The 15987-nt window shown below is 34.8% G+C and overlaps 4 protein-coding genes across 4 annotated transcripts; 2 read left to right on the forward strand and 2 right to left on the reverse strand.

Moving 5' to 3' along the window:
- Positions 1-334: 334 nt before the first annotated feature.
- On the reverse strand, positions 335-6092 carry LOC143433582 (uncharacterized). Its single transcript, XM_076910958.1, has 7 exons — positions 5594-6092; positions 4702-4790; positions 4490-4635; positions 2513-4361; positions 2014-2211; positions 1832-1890; positions 335-1640 (listed from the first exon to the last, which is right to left on the reverse strand). Exons 1-7 carry the CDS (start codon positions 5713-5715, stop codon positions 1449-1451), a joined length of 2655 nt encoding a protein of 884 aa, XP_076767073.1. The 5' UTR covers positions 5716-6092; the 3' UTR covers positions 335-1448.
- Positions 6093-6557: 465 nt separating this feature from the next.
- Positions 6558-7557, forward strand: LOC143433663 (protein Abitram). Its single transcript, XM_076911113.1, has one exon. The coding sequence runs from the start codon at positions 6621-6623 to the stop codon at positions 7479-7481; it is 861 nt and encodes a 286-aa protein (XP_076767228.1). The 5' UTR covers positions 6558-6620; the 3' UTR covers positions 7482-7557.
- Positions 7558-7934: 377 nt separating this feature from the next.
- On the reverse strand, positions 7935-9894 carry Coq2 (ubiquinone biosynthesis protein COQ2, mitochondrial). Its single transcript, XM_076911112.1, has 6 exons — positions 9507-9894; positions 9170-9336; positions 8961-9108; positions 8620-8813; positions 8235-8423; positions 7935-8126 (listed from the first exon to the last, which is right to left on the reverse strand). The coding sequence occupies exons 1-6, from the start codon at positions 9853-9855 to the stop codon at positions 7935-7937; spliced, it is 1239 nt and encodes a 412-aa protein (XP_076767227.1). The 5' UTR covers positions 9856-9894.
- Positions 9895-11155: 1261 nt separating this feature from the next.
- On the forward strand, positions 11156-12135 carry Dak1 (cytidine/uridine monophosphate kinase Dak1). Its single transcript, XM_076910912.1, has 2 exons — positions 11156-11555; positions 11687-12135. Exons 1-2 carry the CDS (start codon positions 11196-11198, stop codon positions 11963-11965), a joined length of 639 nt encoding a protein of 212 aa, XP_076767027.1. The 5' UTR covers positions 11156-11195; the 3' UTR covers positions 11966-12135.
- The last annotated feature ends 3852 nt before the right edge of the window (positions 12136-15987 follow it).

A 15987-nucleotide genomic window follows, 5' to 3' on the forward strand; every position in this document is an offset into this window, starting at 1 on the left:
AAATCATAGTTAAAAATACAATTATATTACAGATCTGTAAGAAATTATGCTCGAGAATATTAAAAATATACAAGTGTATCGCGTTGGATTAATAATGTATCATAAAGTGCTTTGTATCTAATATAATTTAGTATATAGGCCATTTATAACATGTACGTCTGTTCTCCTAAAGTGATAGTAAATGTGTATACCGTTATAAAAATGGATAAAAGTGTATGAAAATTTATGGCTAAATTCTAAACTTTTAATACTTTTTCAGGTCTATCTGTAACTATTTATAAATTTAACTTCTTTTTTTCTTTTAGTTCTGATTAGAAAATTAGTGTTCCAAATATATGTCTAAAATATCATTTCTCTCGCTCGGATATCTTCTTGTAAATTTACTCTAAATTTTTTTTTATATGGAATGTGAATTTGTTTCCACTGTTCTACTTAGCTCAATGTTTCTAGCAAAGATTTTAGGCATCTGGGAAAAATGGAGAAACTACTTGCAAGAGTTCCTTTTTATTGGTAATCCCAGTGGCATAACTGGAGGAAAGATGTTTGTTTATGCAGAAATAAAAAATTTATATTTGAAGACAATATCGGCGTTTTTAATTCAAGAATAATCAGTAGATCGAACATCTTGGCTAAGAAAAATAACTGTGTCTAAATAAACTTATCCCTAAATATGTTCCTAATCTTAAATACTCATGCTATCAGTCCACTTTCATTTTTTACGCGATATTTTTGATAATAAATTGTATGAAAGTTATTAGTTCCAAATATTCATTCAACAGTCATACGTAGCATATTTTTGCTACATTATTAATCCATAAAATGGAATAAACGCGTCACGCATATATTCTTTTATTGACGACAAATTCATCCCATATTTAACAACGTTTTTTATAAAAAATTATTTTTATATATCTACACATGTAACGGAGACCACCATATGCTGCAAATGTAGCTGGCAATTTATATTACATTCGTGACATTATCGCGTATCTCACAATATATTAAAATCATCAGTTCCAATTGAAATATAAATGCGATATGCAATCAACAATTGAAAGGATAAAAATTTGGAGGGGTAATTTCTTGCTTCCATACGATCATAGCATTTTTAAGCAAAAAGCAATTTAAAAGCGAAACGATTTAAAAGAATTAAACGTTTTTTGAAGCCATTGTAAAATACTGTAATTAAATCTTCTATAAAGAAAAATAAATTCAAGGTCGGAAACGATGATGTGATATACATGACATTTTTTTTATTATTCTTGAAAATTTAATAATACTGAATTTTTATCATGTTTAAAAGGATTCACCCTCCAACATTATAACTTAGAACACTTTTTTATACAAATTACTGTACGAACAGACTAAATTATGAACTTTACCTAAAAATGAATAGTTTGATCGCCCCTCCCCCATCCCTCCCCCCGACCTCTACATTCCCCATAATTTTACATATGTCCTCGTTTTGCATCACTTTGGATATTTTTCACGGTTGGTCTGACAAACCTGGGACCCGGTATACGTGATGGTGGTCTGGGAATAGCACTCGTTACATTCGGCGCTCTAATTCCCCTATTCCAATTAGTTGGCTGTCGCAGTCTTGTTTTGTTTTCAATTTTCATTACTGGTTTATTAAAAACCTGTACATATAATAGTATAATATTTAGTAAAAAGTATCATTGCGAATTTTTTCAAACAAATGTTCTATGCATGTTCTATGATTAAGAGTAGGAGAAAAAGACAAAAATAATTCCTCTTTCAGTTACTGATCACAACTAGAGTAAGTTACTTTCAGCTAAACTTGCTTTGATAAAAATGAAAAGAAACTTACTTCAATTTTTTTCGTCATATCTGCTCCATTCTGTTTCAATACAGTTTCCATAGGATGACCTTAAAATATATATTATAAAAAATCGTTAGACAAGAATGCAGAATACAAATATATTTTGCAGCTTGAAAATTGAAAAACGTCCATTTTTAAGTGTACAAAATTCGTTGAACGCATTGACTTACCATCAGTATTTATCGACTGACTAGATCTCGTGGGACTTATTAGCGGGGAGCTTGTTTTAATATTATAATTCATACTCAACGGTGAATCTCTGTCACAACCATTCTTTGGTATAGGAGACGGTAAGTCTTTCTCCCCATCGATCCAAGTATTTTCCAAAATTCGCTTATTCGATCCAGGTGTATCCTCTTGATTCAAACCTATAATTTAAAACCAGTATAAAACTTAACGCTTTTTATGTTCACGTTGTAATATCGTTTTAAAGAAGAAAGTACAGCGTTCATTTGTCTTTAGTAATTGTTATCACTGTTTCTAATCGTGTCTACCGTTATTACACCCTCAACTTCATTACCTTTCTTTATAATTCGTTGTATATTTATTCTAAATAACGACCTTAAATATCGCAATTATACTTGCGCGAATATTTCAGTTACACATTTAAAGTACATGTCCCTTCGCAACTGTACTTTCTCTCTCGTTAATAAGAAACGTGTAACTCACTTTCTTCCTGCATCCTTACTATCTGACGTAACTGTTCGATATTCATCGGTGGTGTCGTGTACGAGTTGTGACTACTGTCCGAGCAAGTACTGAGTCTGTCATCCAGATCTGGAGCACTATGAGCACTTTGCGTACTCTCTATACTTTCCGTGGAACCTCCAGCACCCAACAGTTGAAGTTCTCCCATACCCGCGTTCAATTCTAGTAGTCGTTGCTCAGAACCACTCTTCACCTTTCCCAACGGATACAATTTGCTCGCCAGACTCTTCTCAACGTCCCTCACGATGTTCGGTTGCGAGCCCTTCATGTACCCGAAACCAACCGCGTTTGCGCCACCTGTGATACTTACGGTTCTCAATGAATTCGATACAAGATTCGGATTAGACTTTTGAAGAAACTGCGGTAACTTCGAGAGCACCCGAGGAATATGCTGATTCCGTTTCTGCAACTTCGGCAGTGGTTTCACAAACATAGAATCTACGTTGTCCAATGATTCCGCGTTCTCCATGTCAGTCTTTCCGCCGTGGTTGCTACTCTTCTTTGTGAACGTGTAATACTTTTTGTCCGACGAATTTTCAGTACAACCTTTCACCTCGTCCCCTATTTCGGCGCGTGGCTTAATTTTATTGATCGAGGACTCCTTTTTATAAGTATTATATTTATTCTCCACGGGAATATCGTTTTTATTGGTAATACGACCCGGCGATTCGTTGGCGATTTCATCCTTGACTCTTTCGTTCTGATGTTCTTTAGGTTGCACATGATTGTACGTGCTGTCCAGCCTGTGCTCACCGCTTTTGTATATTTCCGCAAGTAATTCCTTTCTCAACAACGTCGGCGCTTTGAAGTTCGAGTTAATCGTTGTGCTATACACACGAGGTGACTCTAAATGCCTGCTGCCCGCTCTGAACGTGGAATTCAATGCGGGTATGCTTTTCGGAGTGGATTGATTGCAAAGCGGAATCGGTAACTTGAACGTAGAGTTCAGAGCGTCATCGTGAACAAGCGAAAAAGGAGAGTTTTTATGTGTATCGTGAACTGCAGTCTTCTCTAGTTCGTACGTTTGATCTTTATCTTGCGCATCATTTTTAGTAGTCGAAGCCCTAACATTGTCAGGTTTCTCAATCTCCGTTGAACAATACGTGTCATTTAAATTAAGCAAGTTCTCTGCTTTCTGAACAGTCGGGTGATGCATGGTATTCAAGTTGAACGTTTCCTCTTTCTTATCATTCTCCGATCGCAAAGTGTTTGTATCATCGTTGTCTTTATGTACATACGTGGAAGACAATTTAGTTGTACTAGATTTATCATTGTTCGAACTTAGCGACACGCACGTTCCAGAACTCGTGTCAGCGTTGTAAGTTCCATTAATTTTGTTGAAGTCGTTCGTCAACGTCTTATTAGTTGGACTCAGACTGTGGCTTTCGTTATTGTCTTGCGATTCATTGCTTTTACAGATCGTGTCGTTATGATTGAAATATTTAACATCCTCGTATTTGCCGATTTCTTCGCCACGCAACTGAGTCACGTTTGCAATTTCCTCGTCTTTATCACATTCCGCATTATGCAACGAATCATCTCTAGGCAACGAAGTAATAGACGAGTAAAATATCGACGGCTGTGAGACATTCATCAGCGGATCGCTAAGACCTGGCTCCATTAAGTTAATAAACGAATCAATTCCCTTGGACTGAGACATGTTTAAGAACATCTCCATGCTTTCTTGACCTGATGCTATTAAACCTTCATCACCAAGAAAACTAATATTATTTGCAATAGGTGTCATTTTTAACATTGCAGGCACAATTTCTCCTTTGTTGGCAGTAGACATATCTTGATATTTATTTAACTATACATAAAAAAGAAAATCTATTTAAAACCATGTTAAGCACTGTTAAAGCAAAAATTCTACTCAATTAATTACAGAACACCTTTTCAAAGTTCTACCTTGTATACTACGAATGGAAATAAACTTACATCTTCTCTTATGTTTGAAAAATTTGAAGTTTTAAATGTATTAGACACAGGCGCAGATAAGGACTCCAAAATAGATTCGAAACTGCATCTGTTAGACCGCTTCTTAGGTCTCGTAAATGTTCTTGTATCAGTAGACTTTCTATTAACTAAACGTATAGAGATTGAACATAAAGTTAAGTACAATCGTATTAAATAATTTAAATGTTTAATACCTGAGAAAGTTAGCTCTGGTTCACTTCTTAACCAGGTGTACAAATCTTGAACAGTGGATTCCGATTGATATTCTGTTGGTACGCATAGCCTGACAAAGAAATATGGATAAGTATAAGCAATATACTGCTAAATAATTAATGATCATTAGTTACAATTCAGAAAAAAATCAATCTAAAAGAGAAATTTATTCACACCAGATTGAATAGAAAGTTTGTGCATTTTCTCTGGCGTATTGCTGTAACGATTTGTTATATAATTCATTAGCAGTCAAACTCCTATTTTCCATAAATTTATCAAATATACTATTATGTTCAGGATCTATAATTGTATTTTGATCTTTTATTACTTACTGATCCTACATTCATTTATATTTCGCATTATAGATAAACAAAGAACAATAATAGCAAGTATGATAAAGATTAAAAGATATCGCATTAGTTATTAATATAACCAATTAATAAGATAATACATCTAACAAGAGAAAAATCCAAACACTTTCTACTTGACCCAATAATCTATAAGTATTAATTACAATTCGCAACTAGATCTAAGGAGAAATTTATTTATATAATGCGAACAAATATAGAATCTGGCAAATAATGATTCACTTTTAATGAAATATACATCGCTAAAGTGTCCACAAGTAATCGAAACCATCAGACTTAACAAGCATTTCCTAAAATATTTAATGAAACGTTATTGTTACATAAATCAGAAATTTCATTAAGTTGTTCCTAATTTGATCAAAATGATCAGGCAACATAATAGGAGCCGAGGTTCGTGAGGTGAAATAAAAATTCGAGTAGAACTTAAAGAATGGTCAATAAGCTCGACTACCCCCTTAATTGTAAACATTCATCGTTGATTAGTGTTAGTCGTTTGACGACTTACCAGCCATCGGTGTCATCGAAGTTAAAAGTAGACACGTCAATAATCTCGGCTTGATCAATGAGACTTGCATCGTTTATGTACTGCTTCCGCGCAATTTCCGTATCCACTTTCCTTTCTGACATGTTTTGCTCCGATTACGATATCAGAAGTCCCGATGAACACATATTTTTACCGTTAAAAACGTCTCTCACCGTACGGCTGGGTGACGTGGTAGATATATAAAAATAGTGTCGCGTTTTGCTAAGTCATTTACAAAATTCCTGAGTGCTCGGCACCGTTTACAGTACGTAAAGCATATATGCTAAAGTAAATCGGACCGTTGACGAACATAACCACACATACAAAAAGTAGGAACTTTTCTAATTCGGTATTCCCTTAACTTGTTTTCAGAAGAATCGAAGCGCACCACAAAGTGTTATACAAAGAGATACCATAGAAGGTTCGTTCCGTTGCGTTTTATTCTAGATCCTTTTCTTTTTCTAGATATCACTTCCTTCGCTGTGGTTTATAATATCGCTTTATTGTTTGTGCTTTCTCCGTCTGAATCCCACTTCCACGCTTGACCAATAACAAACTGAGAAATCTGGGGAGTTACGTGTTCGAGACGCGCCTTTAGAAAAAGTCATTTCTCTGGACGATCGCCAACTTCTATTTAATTATCATACTCTTTTAACGTGATATTAAATGTAAACATGCTGTGATATCATCGTCCAATAGAGGTTAACTCTGTGTAGATAACACTAGATGGAACGATTCTTCATTGGACAGTTCTTGCCGGCTTATTTTTATCTAGTATTACACATTGACGAGGATCGATACAAGCCTGTATCTATATGGCACTTGTATTAAATTAAATGTAAACATAACCTAAGTAAGGTTTTTCTACAGTTTTCTATTGCAACGTTTAATATAAAAAATATTAAAGTGCATATAATTATGTTAAACGATAAAAAGTATCTCTGTTAAACAAGTTTTAAATAAATGTCAAATGTCGGAACATTGTCTGCGATAAAGTGTCATTTACAAAATGAACATTAATTCAGGTAACAACGAGCCGATTACGAAAAAAAACAAATCTAATGACATAAAACATGATTCCTGTATTATTTCAAAAGAAGAGAATGAGACAGATAGAAACTCTGAATGTCAGGAGAATACAGATTTAACGGATAATGAAGACGAAGGAACGCCATTGTCAAATAACGACGAGGACGACAGTTTATTCCCATTTCCACCGGACACTGATATTACAGACATGTTAGAAGGTGTAAACTATCATGGATCATTTCCAACGATAACAGAACGATACTTTACTGCCTATTACAAGTTAGATGTACAAAGTCCCGCCGATGACATTCGCGTTTTAATGCATAGTAATCGTATTTGTATGCTTACTCTAGCTCCAAGTCACACAATTTTTCAGGATAAAGATATAACAAAAGTGGACTTCAAAGTTAGCGATAAGTTAGATAGAATTCTGAACAAAGTTTCTGGTAAGAGTAAACACGGCGCTCAACCATTGCAGACGAATTCGAATATTTGTATAATCACTTGTTCAAATGGAAAGACATACACCATAAAATGTTGTATAATTGGGAAATTGGTGGAAGTAAACGAAGCGCTATTGCAAAATCCGAAACTTTTGTTGGAGCCTCCGCATAAAGGAGGATACTTAGCTATAGTGCTTCCAAATATAAAACTTTTAGATAAAATGAAAAAATCTTTACTAACGCAAGAACAATATGACTTAAAGATATTAGAGCGTCAGAATGCTACGAATCGTTTGGAAACATCGAAAATGTATGAAAATAGTAATTCAGAAATGATAAATAATGAAACTAAATTGAATGAAAATAATAGTCAAATTACGTTGTCCACTAAAAGTTGATTCGATAATCGTAGAAACCAACAGTCATCTACTATGTACTTTACGTCTTTTTCAATAAGAATAAGTATTTAAATAAAAAAGAAGGATAATTTTGTTACTTTGTACTTTGTTCGTTATTACCATCCTTATTTTGAATGAAATAGTATCTTCGGTTGTTAAATATTTACTATTTATAATGGTATAATAATCTTTGGCGTTCCTTTCAATCTGACAATTTAGCATATGCTCAGCTAAAAATTAGTTTTGTCTGAAATGACTTACATGTTCCAATGAATAGTATTACTCACGATTCCAAAAATATTATACTATAAATTGTAAGCGAAAATTAAAAGTAGTTTCATGGCACCCAATGTAAAAACAAAACTAACTAATTTCTTTAACTTACTGGAACCCGCCAGTTACTTATATCATTTCCCTTATATTTAATCATCTTTACTTCTAGAAGTGACGTAGTTAGTGTTGCTTCGGTTCATTGAAAGTAGCCTCATTATCCAATTCTTGCACAGTGTTGTCCTCTCTTTTGTCGACTGAATCTTTTAGGAGATTCCCTAAAATGATTCCTGTGAACAGAATCATTCCTACCCTGTGATTGGAGATGAACTTTTTAGAACAATCCGCGGGATTGTTGATGTTTAAACTATAGATCTAGAAGGATATTTATATTAATATTAGTATTATTTTCCCCAAAATAATAATAATATTATTTGATATTAAGAAGTATTTGAATTTTGTTTAAACTACTTGCAATGCTACCTGGTTAACAAGATGAGTACCAACTAATCCTACTGCTGTGTAATACGGCCAAGTCTGTGCAGCTAATATACCTGATACAATTAACCCTGTTATCATGGCTGCACTAAATCCGGATAAGTAAATTTTTGTTCTGTCACCAAACTTTAAAGCTGTGGACTTTATGCCCACTATGACATCGTCCATTTTGTCCTATAATTCAAGAAGAAAAATATTACGCTATTGCTTTCAGTACAAGCTGCTAAAGGCAACCTTTCCTTGTGTTTTCGGAAAGCCAAAATCCCTTTGGTGTTGATACATTGTGTGTTTAAATATTCAACACAAACACATAATAGATGTGTGTGCAATTTTGAGTAATTTACATTTATGATTGAATCTTTAGATTTACCTGATGTGCATATATAGTATCGTACAAAAGTGTCCAAAAAATTCCAGCAGTATAAAGGGGTAAACAAACAGACCAATTGCACGAACCATGCACAGCGGACCAACCCAGTAGTGCACCCCAATTAAAAGTCATTCCAAGGATTAATTGTGGCCAATATGTCACTCTCTTCATAACAGGATATAATATTACTAAGACTGTAATAACAAATATGACGACTTTAAAACACTATTTTTCTACTTACTTCAATCCTAAAGAATCGGACTCTAATTTAACAAATAATCTTAATTGTTTCTTTTTGTTTTCACGTTAAATAATTGTATTAAATTGCATAAAAAAGGTACCTAGTGAACTTGCACCCAATATAATACTATAAAGGTTTAGTTGCAATAATATAAGCAATCCCAAAGATAATTGGCATCCAAGGAAAGCCAATGATTGTAGAGGTGAAATTTCTCCAGTGACTAACGGTCTATTTTTTGTTCTGGCTACCTAGCAGTAAAAGGTTTTCTTAATGTCTGATCTTTTGAAATATTTATTGAGTCAGTATTACCATTCCATCAATATCTTGATCCCACATATCATTTATAGTACATCCAGCTCCACGCATAATGAATGCACCCATTCCAAAGAGACTTAAGAGATAAGGATCTGGCAGAGCACCTGGTGATGCTGCCATGGCTATGCTCCAACCACAAGGCCAGAACAGTAACCAAGAACCTAAAGATATAACTTATTCAGACTAATTTCCTTAAACTAATTTTAACACAAATTTAGTAAACTATTACATCTGTTTAAATATTTAAATGCCAAAATTAATAACCATTCATACACCATGATTCAATTCAATTGAACCAAGTTATATCTGTTCTCCTTGTTATTTATCTCACCTATGGGTTTGTCCAATCTAATAAGTCTTAAGTATGGTTGTATTATAGATGGGCAATTATTTACTAATCTTGTAGCAAATGTGATTTTCTGTTTCAACTCAACGTTTGCTATCCCAGTGAGTTCTGTCGGTTCATTATCTTTGTCTGATACAATTTTAAATGGGTTCAGTACCTTTTGCGATGATTTATGATTGCCATAATCATATCTGCTACGTGCGCTTGATTTTGTGTGAATCACACTGCAAGGGTACAAGTAATTAACGATATATTTGTGTTGACTAGATTGTGCATGAAATCTTAGATATTTGTCGGGTCCGACTAATCGTTGACACCAGCGTATCATTATCATCGCTTGATGTTTTATGTCATAAATGATTATCAATTTTCTCACATAACCTTAATATCTCTAAGTGAAATTCATGTTACCAAAAAATGGTAGTTACGTGTTAATGATATCACAGTTTTGCCATTTACAATTTTTAAGTCATCGTGACAACAAAACTTTCAGCATTTCTTCTGTTATATAAGAAACATCATACATCATACTACAAGGTTAAGTAGTCATGCTTTATAGCAGAACCGTATACATACGACCGTTGCATAATAGTCAATGTGCGCAGTCGCAAACTATACTTCTCTGCAGTTAAAAACCAATTCCACTTGAGCAGCTCAAACCGAAGTTCAGTGCATCTTTTAAAATTCATTAAAGTTTTTCGGAAGTTGCAGCGTGAAACTTTGCGATTCATAAAACGTAATTCATTTTCATCAGAACGAAAATTTATAACACGTAAATATATTGTACATTTTCTGCTTTATAAGTAAGAGAAAGAAAGATGCTATAAGAAAGAGTGAAACAGATAATGCCGACCCCACTCTGGAACCCCTAGCGCCATCTCTGTGAAGAATGCTGAAACTACTCGTCGAGTAGTTTCCGCACCCACCGTGGAGATGGCGCCACTAGTCGGTAAGTAGTTTACTTCGCTGTCGATAATGCTGTACTACCAGTTTGAGCACTTTTCACAGAGATGGCGCTAGTGTTTCAGTAGTTTACTTCGCTGTCGATAATGCTGAGCGACCAGTTTGAGCACTTTTCATAGAGATGGCGCCAGGGGTTCTCGTGTAGTGTAGGTAACATCTGTCTCACTCTATCCTATAGCTTTTTTATATACCTTTCTCTTTCTTACCTCTAAAGCGGGAAACATAAAAATGATATATAATATGATGATGTACAATAAAGGTTTAAAAGCTGTTTTCCTATTGAAACTGCACAATATGTAGTGTTTATTATTTATATTTACATACGTTACTTTACGTTCTAACTTGCAATTAACAATTGCTGTATCGAGTTAAATTATAAATTTAAGAGAACCAAGCATAATCCTGTATCTTTGCTTCATGTTAATCTATTTTAGAATCAAAATGAATAAACTGTTTAGTTTAGTGGGAAAATGTCACCGCACGTCACTGCTGAGAATATTAGTGAATGAACGACATTGGCAGGCGGTATTATCACTGTAACAGCACGCCGTGCTGTTCTGGTGCATTTAAATACTTGTTATCCTGGTGATACCCCTGTGGCGTTACGGAACCTGGCGGCGCCACAGTGATACGCTGGTGGTTTTTGAAGTGTTATGTGATTTGCTGTGTTATCTGGGATACTGTGTGTAAATTGATTATTATTACTATTTTATGTTTAAGATATTTGCATCTGGGCTGCGACTTTTTACAATGTCCGCGATTCAGAAACCCGAGGTTCTATTTGTTTTGGGAGGTCCTGGTGCTGGCAAAGGTACCTTATGTTGGCAGATCACCGAAAAGTATGGTTATGTACACTTGTCCGCTGGCGATTTATTGAGAGAGGAACGCGGAAACCCAGGCTCGGAATACGGAGAACTAATCGAGAATCATATTAAAAATGGAACGATTGTGCCCGTTGCGATTACTTGCAGCCTTTTGGATCGAGCGATGCAGATGTCGGATAATCCGCACAAAAGGTTCTTGATCGACGGTTTTCCACGGAACGAAGATAACATCAATGGTTGGAACGAGGTATACAATGATAAATAGATCTTATTGCAAAGGGATGAATTAGCCGGCTTGAGAACAAGATTGAAAAAAATTACTGCAAAGTTTGATAGCTCTAATTAGTTAGAACGAATAATGTGTTTTTCTGTCAACAGGCAATGAGCGACAAATGTATAGTAAAAGGTGTACTATACTGCGAGTGCAGTAAGGAAGTATGCACCCAACGTTGTTTGAAGCGCGGAGCAGCAGGGAGTGGACGATCCGATGATAACGAGGAGGTTTTAATCAAAAGGCACGAGACTTATGTTACCAAAACTGTACCTATAATCAAGCACTTTGAAAACCAAGGCTTGATGTTCAAAGTAAACAGTATGCAATCGAAAGAAAAAACATTTGAAGATGCTAAAGAAATTTTAGCCAAAATAGGGTGGTGATGAATTAATGGAAAATTTTGAATAATCTTGAAGAGAATAAGTTATATTCCATTCACAATTAATGTTATTTTATTACAAAGAATGTATATATATATATATATATATTTTTTAGGGAAATTTTATTAATAGCAATATAATGTACACTATATTATATTTACTTGCATTTACAATAAGTAGCTTCAGTCTTTATATTTTTTCTTTTCTTTAAATAAGTAGCAAAATTTTCACTATGCAAGTCCCTTTTGAGATTAGAACAACTTTATATTAAAACATTACAAATGTTTTATTCCAACTTTAATAAATAGCTATGAGGGTAAATATTGGTAATTTTTTTTTAAACAATGGTATACATGTACATGTATATGAAATTTTTATGCGCAGCTTATATATTTATAAAGCATTTGTTCTGCTGAGAAAAATTATAGTAGAAAAAATGTACTATATTTAATCAAGTAATGTTGTTATTATACGGGTTAATTTCCTCTAGTATTTTAGTTATACATATACGCGAAATATATATTTTTGGTGTAATAGTAACTCGTTTCTGAATAATTTCTCCTTCAAAAATTGAATTTTTTTCATTGCATCTCCGTATTTGAAAGAAATGATTATGTAAGGATATAAGAGGAATGATTTAAAATAATAGTTTTGTGCTTTAAATTACTTAGAGATTTTAAGTGTTCCCTTTTAACGTACTATTTGTATCAAGATCAATGTGGAACCCCTATAGTATGGCAACTGAATACACTCAACAGACACGATGCTGCAGTGATTGCAATGGTTTGATAAAACGTCAAATATTTCAAACTTTCCATTTTTTTTTTCTTAAGATAACTTCATGAAAAGTTTATAAAAAATCGATTTTGTACAGAATAATGGAATTTCAATTCATGCATTTTACAATATAGTCAGAGAATTTTGTAGTGAATTTAATTATTGAATTTTCAAGATATCGGATGCTGCGTAGCACAGTATACACAAACCGCGTCGCAATTCATGTTCCACTGAAAAGAGGACGATTTCTCATTCGGAAGTAAGTTGAAAACGATACATTAAACGCTGGAAAGAATATCTCGATTGCAATGCTTTCGTGAAAACAAATTATTCTTTTTCCAAAATCCAATCTTAAACACTAATTATTTACTTCATAAGAAGCAGCGCAGAGAAGTGAATATTGTCGGTAAATCGATAAAATAAATACAATTTCATTATTCATAGAATAAAAAGTATTCGGTTAGTGAAGAGTTGTGAATAAAGGAAGAATCGAAGTAGGTGTAGAGATAGAGAATAAAAAGTGACGCGTCGAGTTGGAACTTCAAGTGGGCTCCACGTGTCTTTGATTTCGAAATATTTTTCAAAAGAACTTCATTTCACGTCTTCGACTTCTTTCTTTTTGACGGCACACTTGCCTTCCGCTTCAGCTATGAAATCGATCTTGCGTAATGCTGTAAGCTCGCACTCTGGAGCATTGATACGTTTCTGAAACTTTATTATTTTCTTTAACGAGTTTTCGAGTAGATCAGCGACGGTCACTTTTATAGCTTTAAAAGTAACTTTGGAAACAATTAAATGCAAGGTTACCGGGAAAGAAACTTGTTCAGTCTATCCGGTTTCCACGCGTTCTCAGGTATATTTATAGGCGCAGGGACAAAAGACTAAGTGGAAGTTGGGATTCTGCATTGAAAGTGCATTGACTTCTTCCTTTCGTCGCTCGATTATAAATTGAGCCCCGCTACCGCGTCAATGCGCCTTCACCGACGAAAAATCGACCTGTTTTCAACTTTCTCGCCGAGGCAGCCGAAATCTGTATCGTTAATGAACTATCGTGGTCGTCACGAGAAACTTTGACGCGTGAAAATAATCCTGTGGCCAAACGTTCGCCTGGTCACGTTCTTCGATGGCGCTCTCCTACATATTTTCTCCTACGAATTCCAACAATTAATCTTCGGTCCCTGACAAACTTTCTTCTCTCTTAAACTTCAGTTTTATCGATGAATACATAAAATACATCTTTCCCTTTTTATCGCAGAAAGGTTTCAGTTGTGCCCAACTAAAATTGCTAAACACAAAGCGCAGGATTAGCTATTAACAAGGATCGACAACAATTTCACGAAATTTTCCACAGTTCCTATCTTTGCACAGTATCAATCGAGCCTGATTAAGTATCAGAGTTTCGCGTTTAATAACCGCGACTCGATTTCCTTGTATCGATTATCTGCCAACAAATAGCGTTTTTAATCCGGATGGTAATCTTTATCGGTCATGCTCTCTATGATCTCTGCACCTTCCCTCGTCGGCGCTAAAAATGATCGATTACTAAGAATCAATTAAAATCGATCACAAAAATGTATAGGTATTTTAAGAATTACATTTTCTATATCTTTCTCACGTGAGTCATGGAAATTTTCAGGAACAGAGAACAGAATTTCTTCACACAACTTTTCTAGGTTCTCTGCAATCACTAACTTTCTACGAAACGAAGGTTCTGAACCTGTATAACCCAAATTCTGTATCAAATCGGATACGAAAGTTTTGGAAAAAAAAGGAAAAGTACCGGAAATCCTAGAATTCTACGCCATTTAAATATAACAAGATGGTATTTCACCCGCGATACTTGACGAACGTTATTTATTTTGATAATGGCTGTTAAGTGGCAAGATATCAACACGTTGACGCGTTTTTCCAACGGAAAGGTTCGCCGTACACGTGATTCCGGTCAACGAACCCGTCGCGTATTTTTCGCGGTGTTTTCCTCTAATTGGATGAGGCAATTACGCGGTAAACACGTGCCCGTTCCACGCGTTTACGTAATGCCACAATTTTCCTACGTTTTCCTCTCCTCTACCGCCTTTGACCGTCAACTATTCCCACTTCAATAGCGCATTACCGATAACACTGGCTAACTAATCGACGTGTACATCATTTGTAACCTGTTGTTATAAATTGATCAAAAAATATTACAGATCTGAATAATTACATTTTTTAATAAACCGTACCTAGATTTGTCAAATTGGAGATGACAGCAGTCTGTGATTCTATTAGCTGTGACCTCGAAACGTACTTTTTGGAGTTGGGATACCATTGCATCGTTAGTCTCGGGTTATCACAATTAAAATATGCTCGAAAGGAGAGATGTAGTATTCCAACGTAACTTACGAGGTGCAAAGCAAATTCATTTTCGATTTAAGTACGATTATATTCGCATTTAACAGAACGTGGACTCAAATTATCCTTCATATTGCCACGCAATCAATGAGGTGAGAAAGAAGGAGAAAGAGAGATGAAAGACATATGCTCGAAATCGGACAGCTTAAAAAGGAATTCAAGAAAATCGGTACAGGTTACTTCGTGATCAGAAAGTGGTAATAAAATTGTTCAACCGTTCAACACCAAATTCCATATGTTTGTAAGTATGTGTATGAAGAATATATAATAAATGGAATGCTTTTCTTTTTATTACTTGGGACTCGCTTTAAAGAAGCGTTTGGTACTAAAAAAAAAAACAATAAAAATGTTTCGTATACACACATATAGATGCACGACCTACTTGTTCAAGGGTCATCGAATTATAGCCATTTTGTGGTTCCATTGGTCCCTATTAACTAAGGCACCAGAACTGATTTTTAGTAAGCAGACAGTTTACCCCATTTGATTCATTCTTGCAAGATTTAAGCAGATTTGTGATGCGATTACTGGTACGTATCGCAACGAAAAGATACCGTGCTGCTTGACTAGGCACAAGTGAAGCTTGTCGGATAGAGTACTCAATAAGACGGTGACTACATTGGATTCCATGTTCCCTTTTCTTGTTCCACGTAATGTGTTACATTCTCGACCAAGACGCTTCAGTCTTTAATTCTTTTCGTCGATCTATATACATACACACGAGGGGTGGTAAAATGACGATTCTCGAGCCACATTATTCTTGTTGCTGGCCTTTCCTGCTAACAGAAATAGTAAAAGGTCTTCAACAAAACCTCAGCAGCTCTTAACGTATCGATTGCAAATTTGTTTTAGATGAA

Source organism: Xylocopa sonorina, chromosome 3 (assembly GCF_050948175.1).
Source record: "Xylocopa sonorina isolate GNS202 chromosome 3, iyXylSono1_principal, whole genome shotgun sequence".
NCBI classification, from domain to species: domain Eukaryota; kingdom Metazoa; phylum Arthropoda; class Insecta; order Hymenoptera; family Apidae; genus Xylocopa; species Xylocopa sonorina.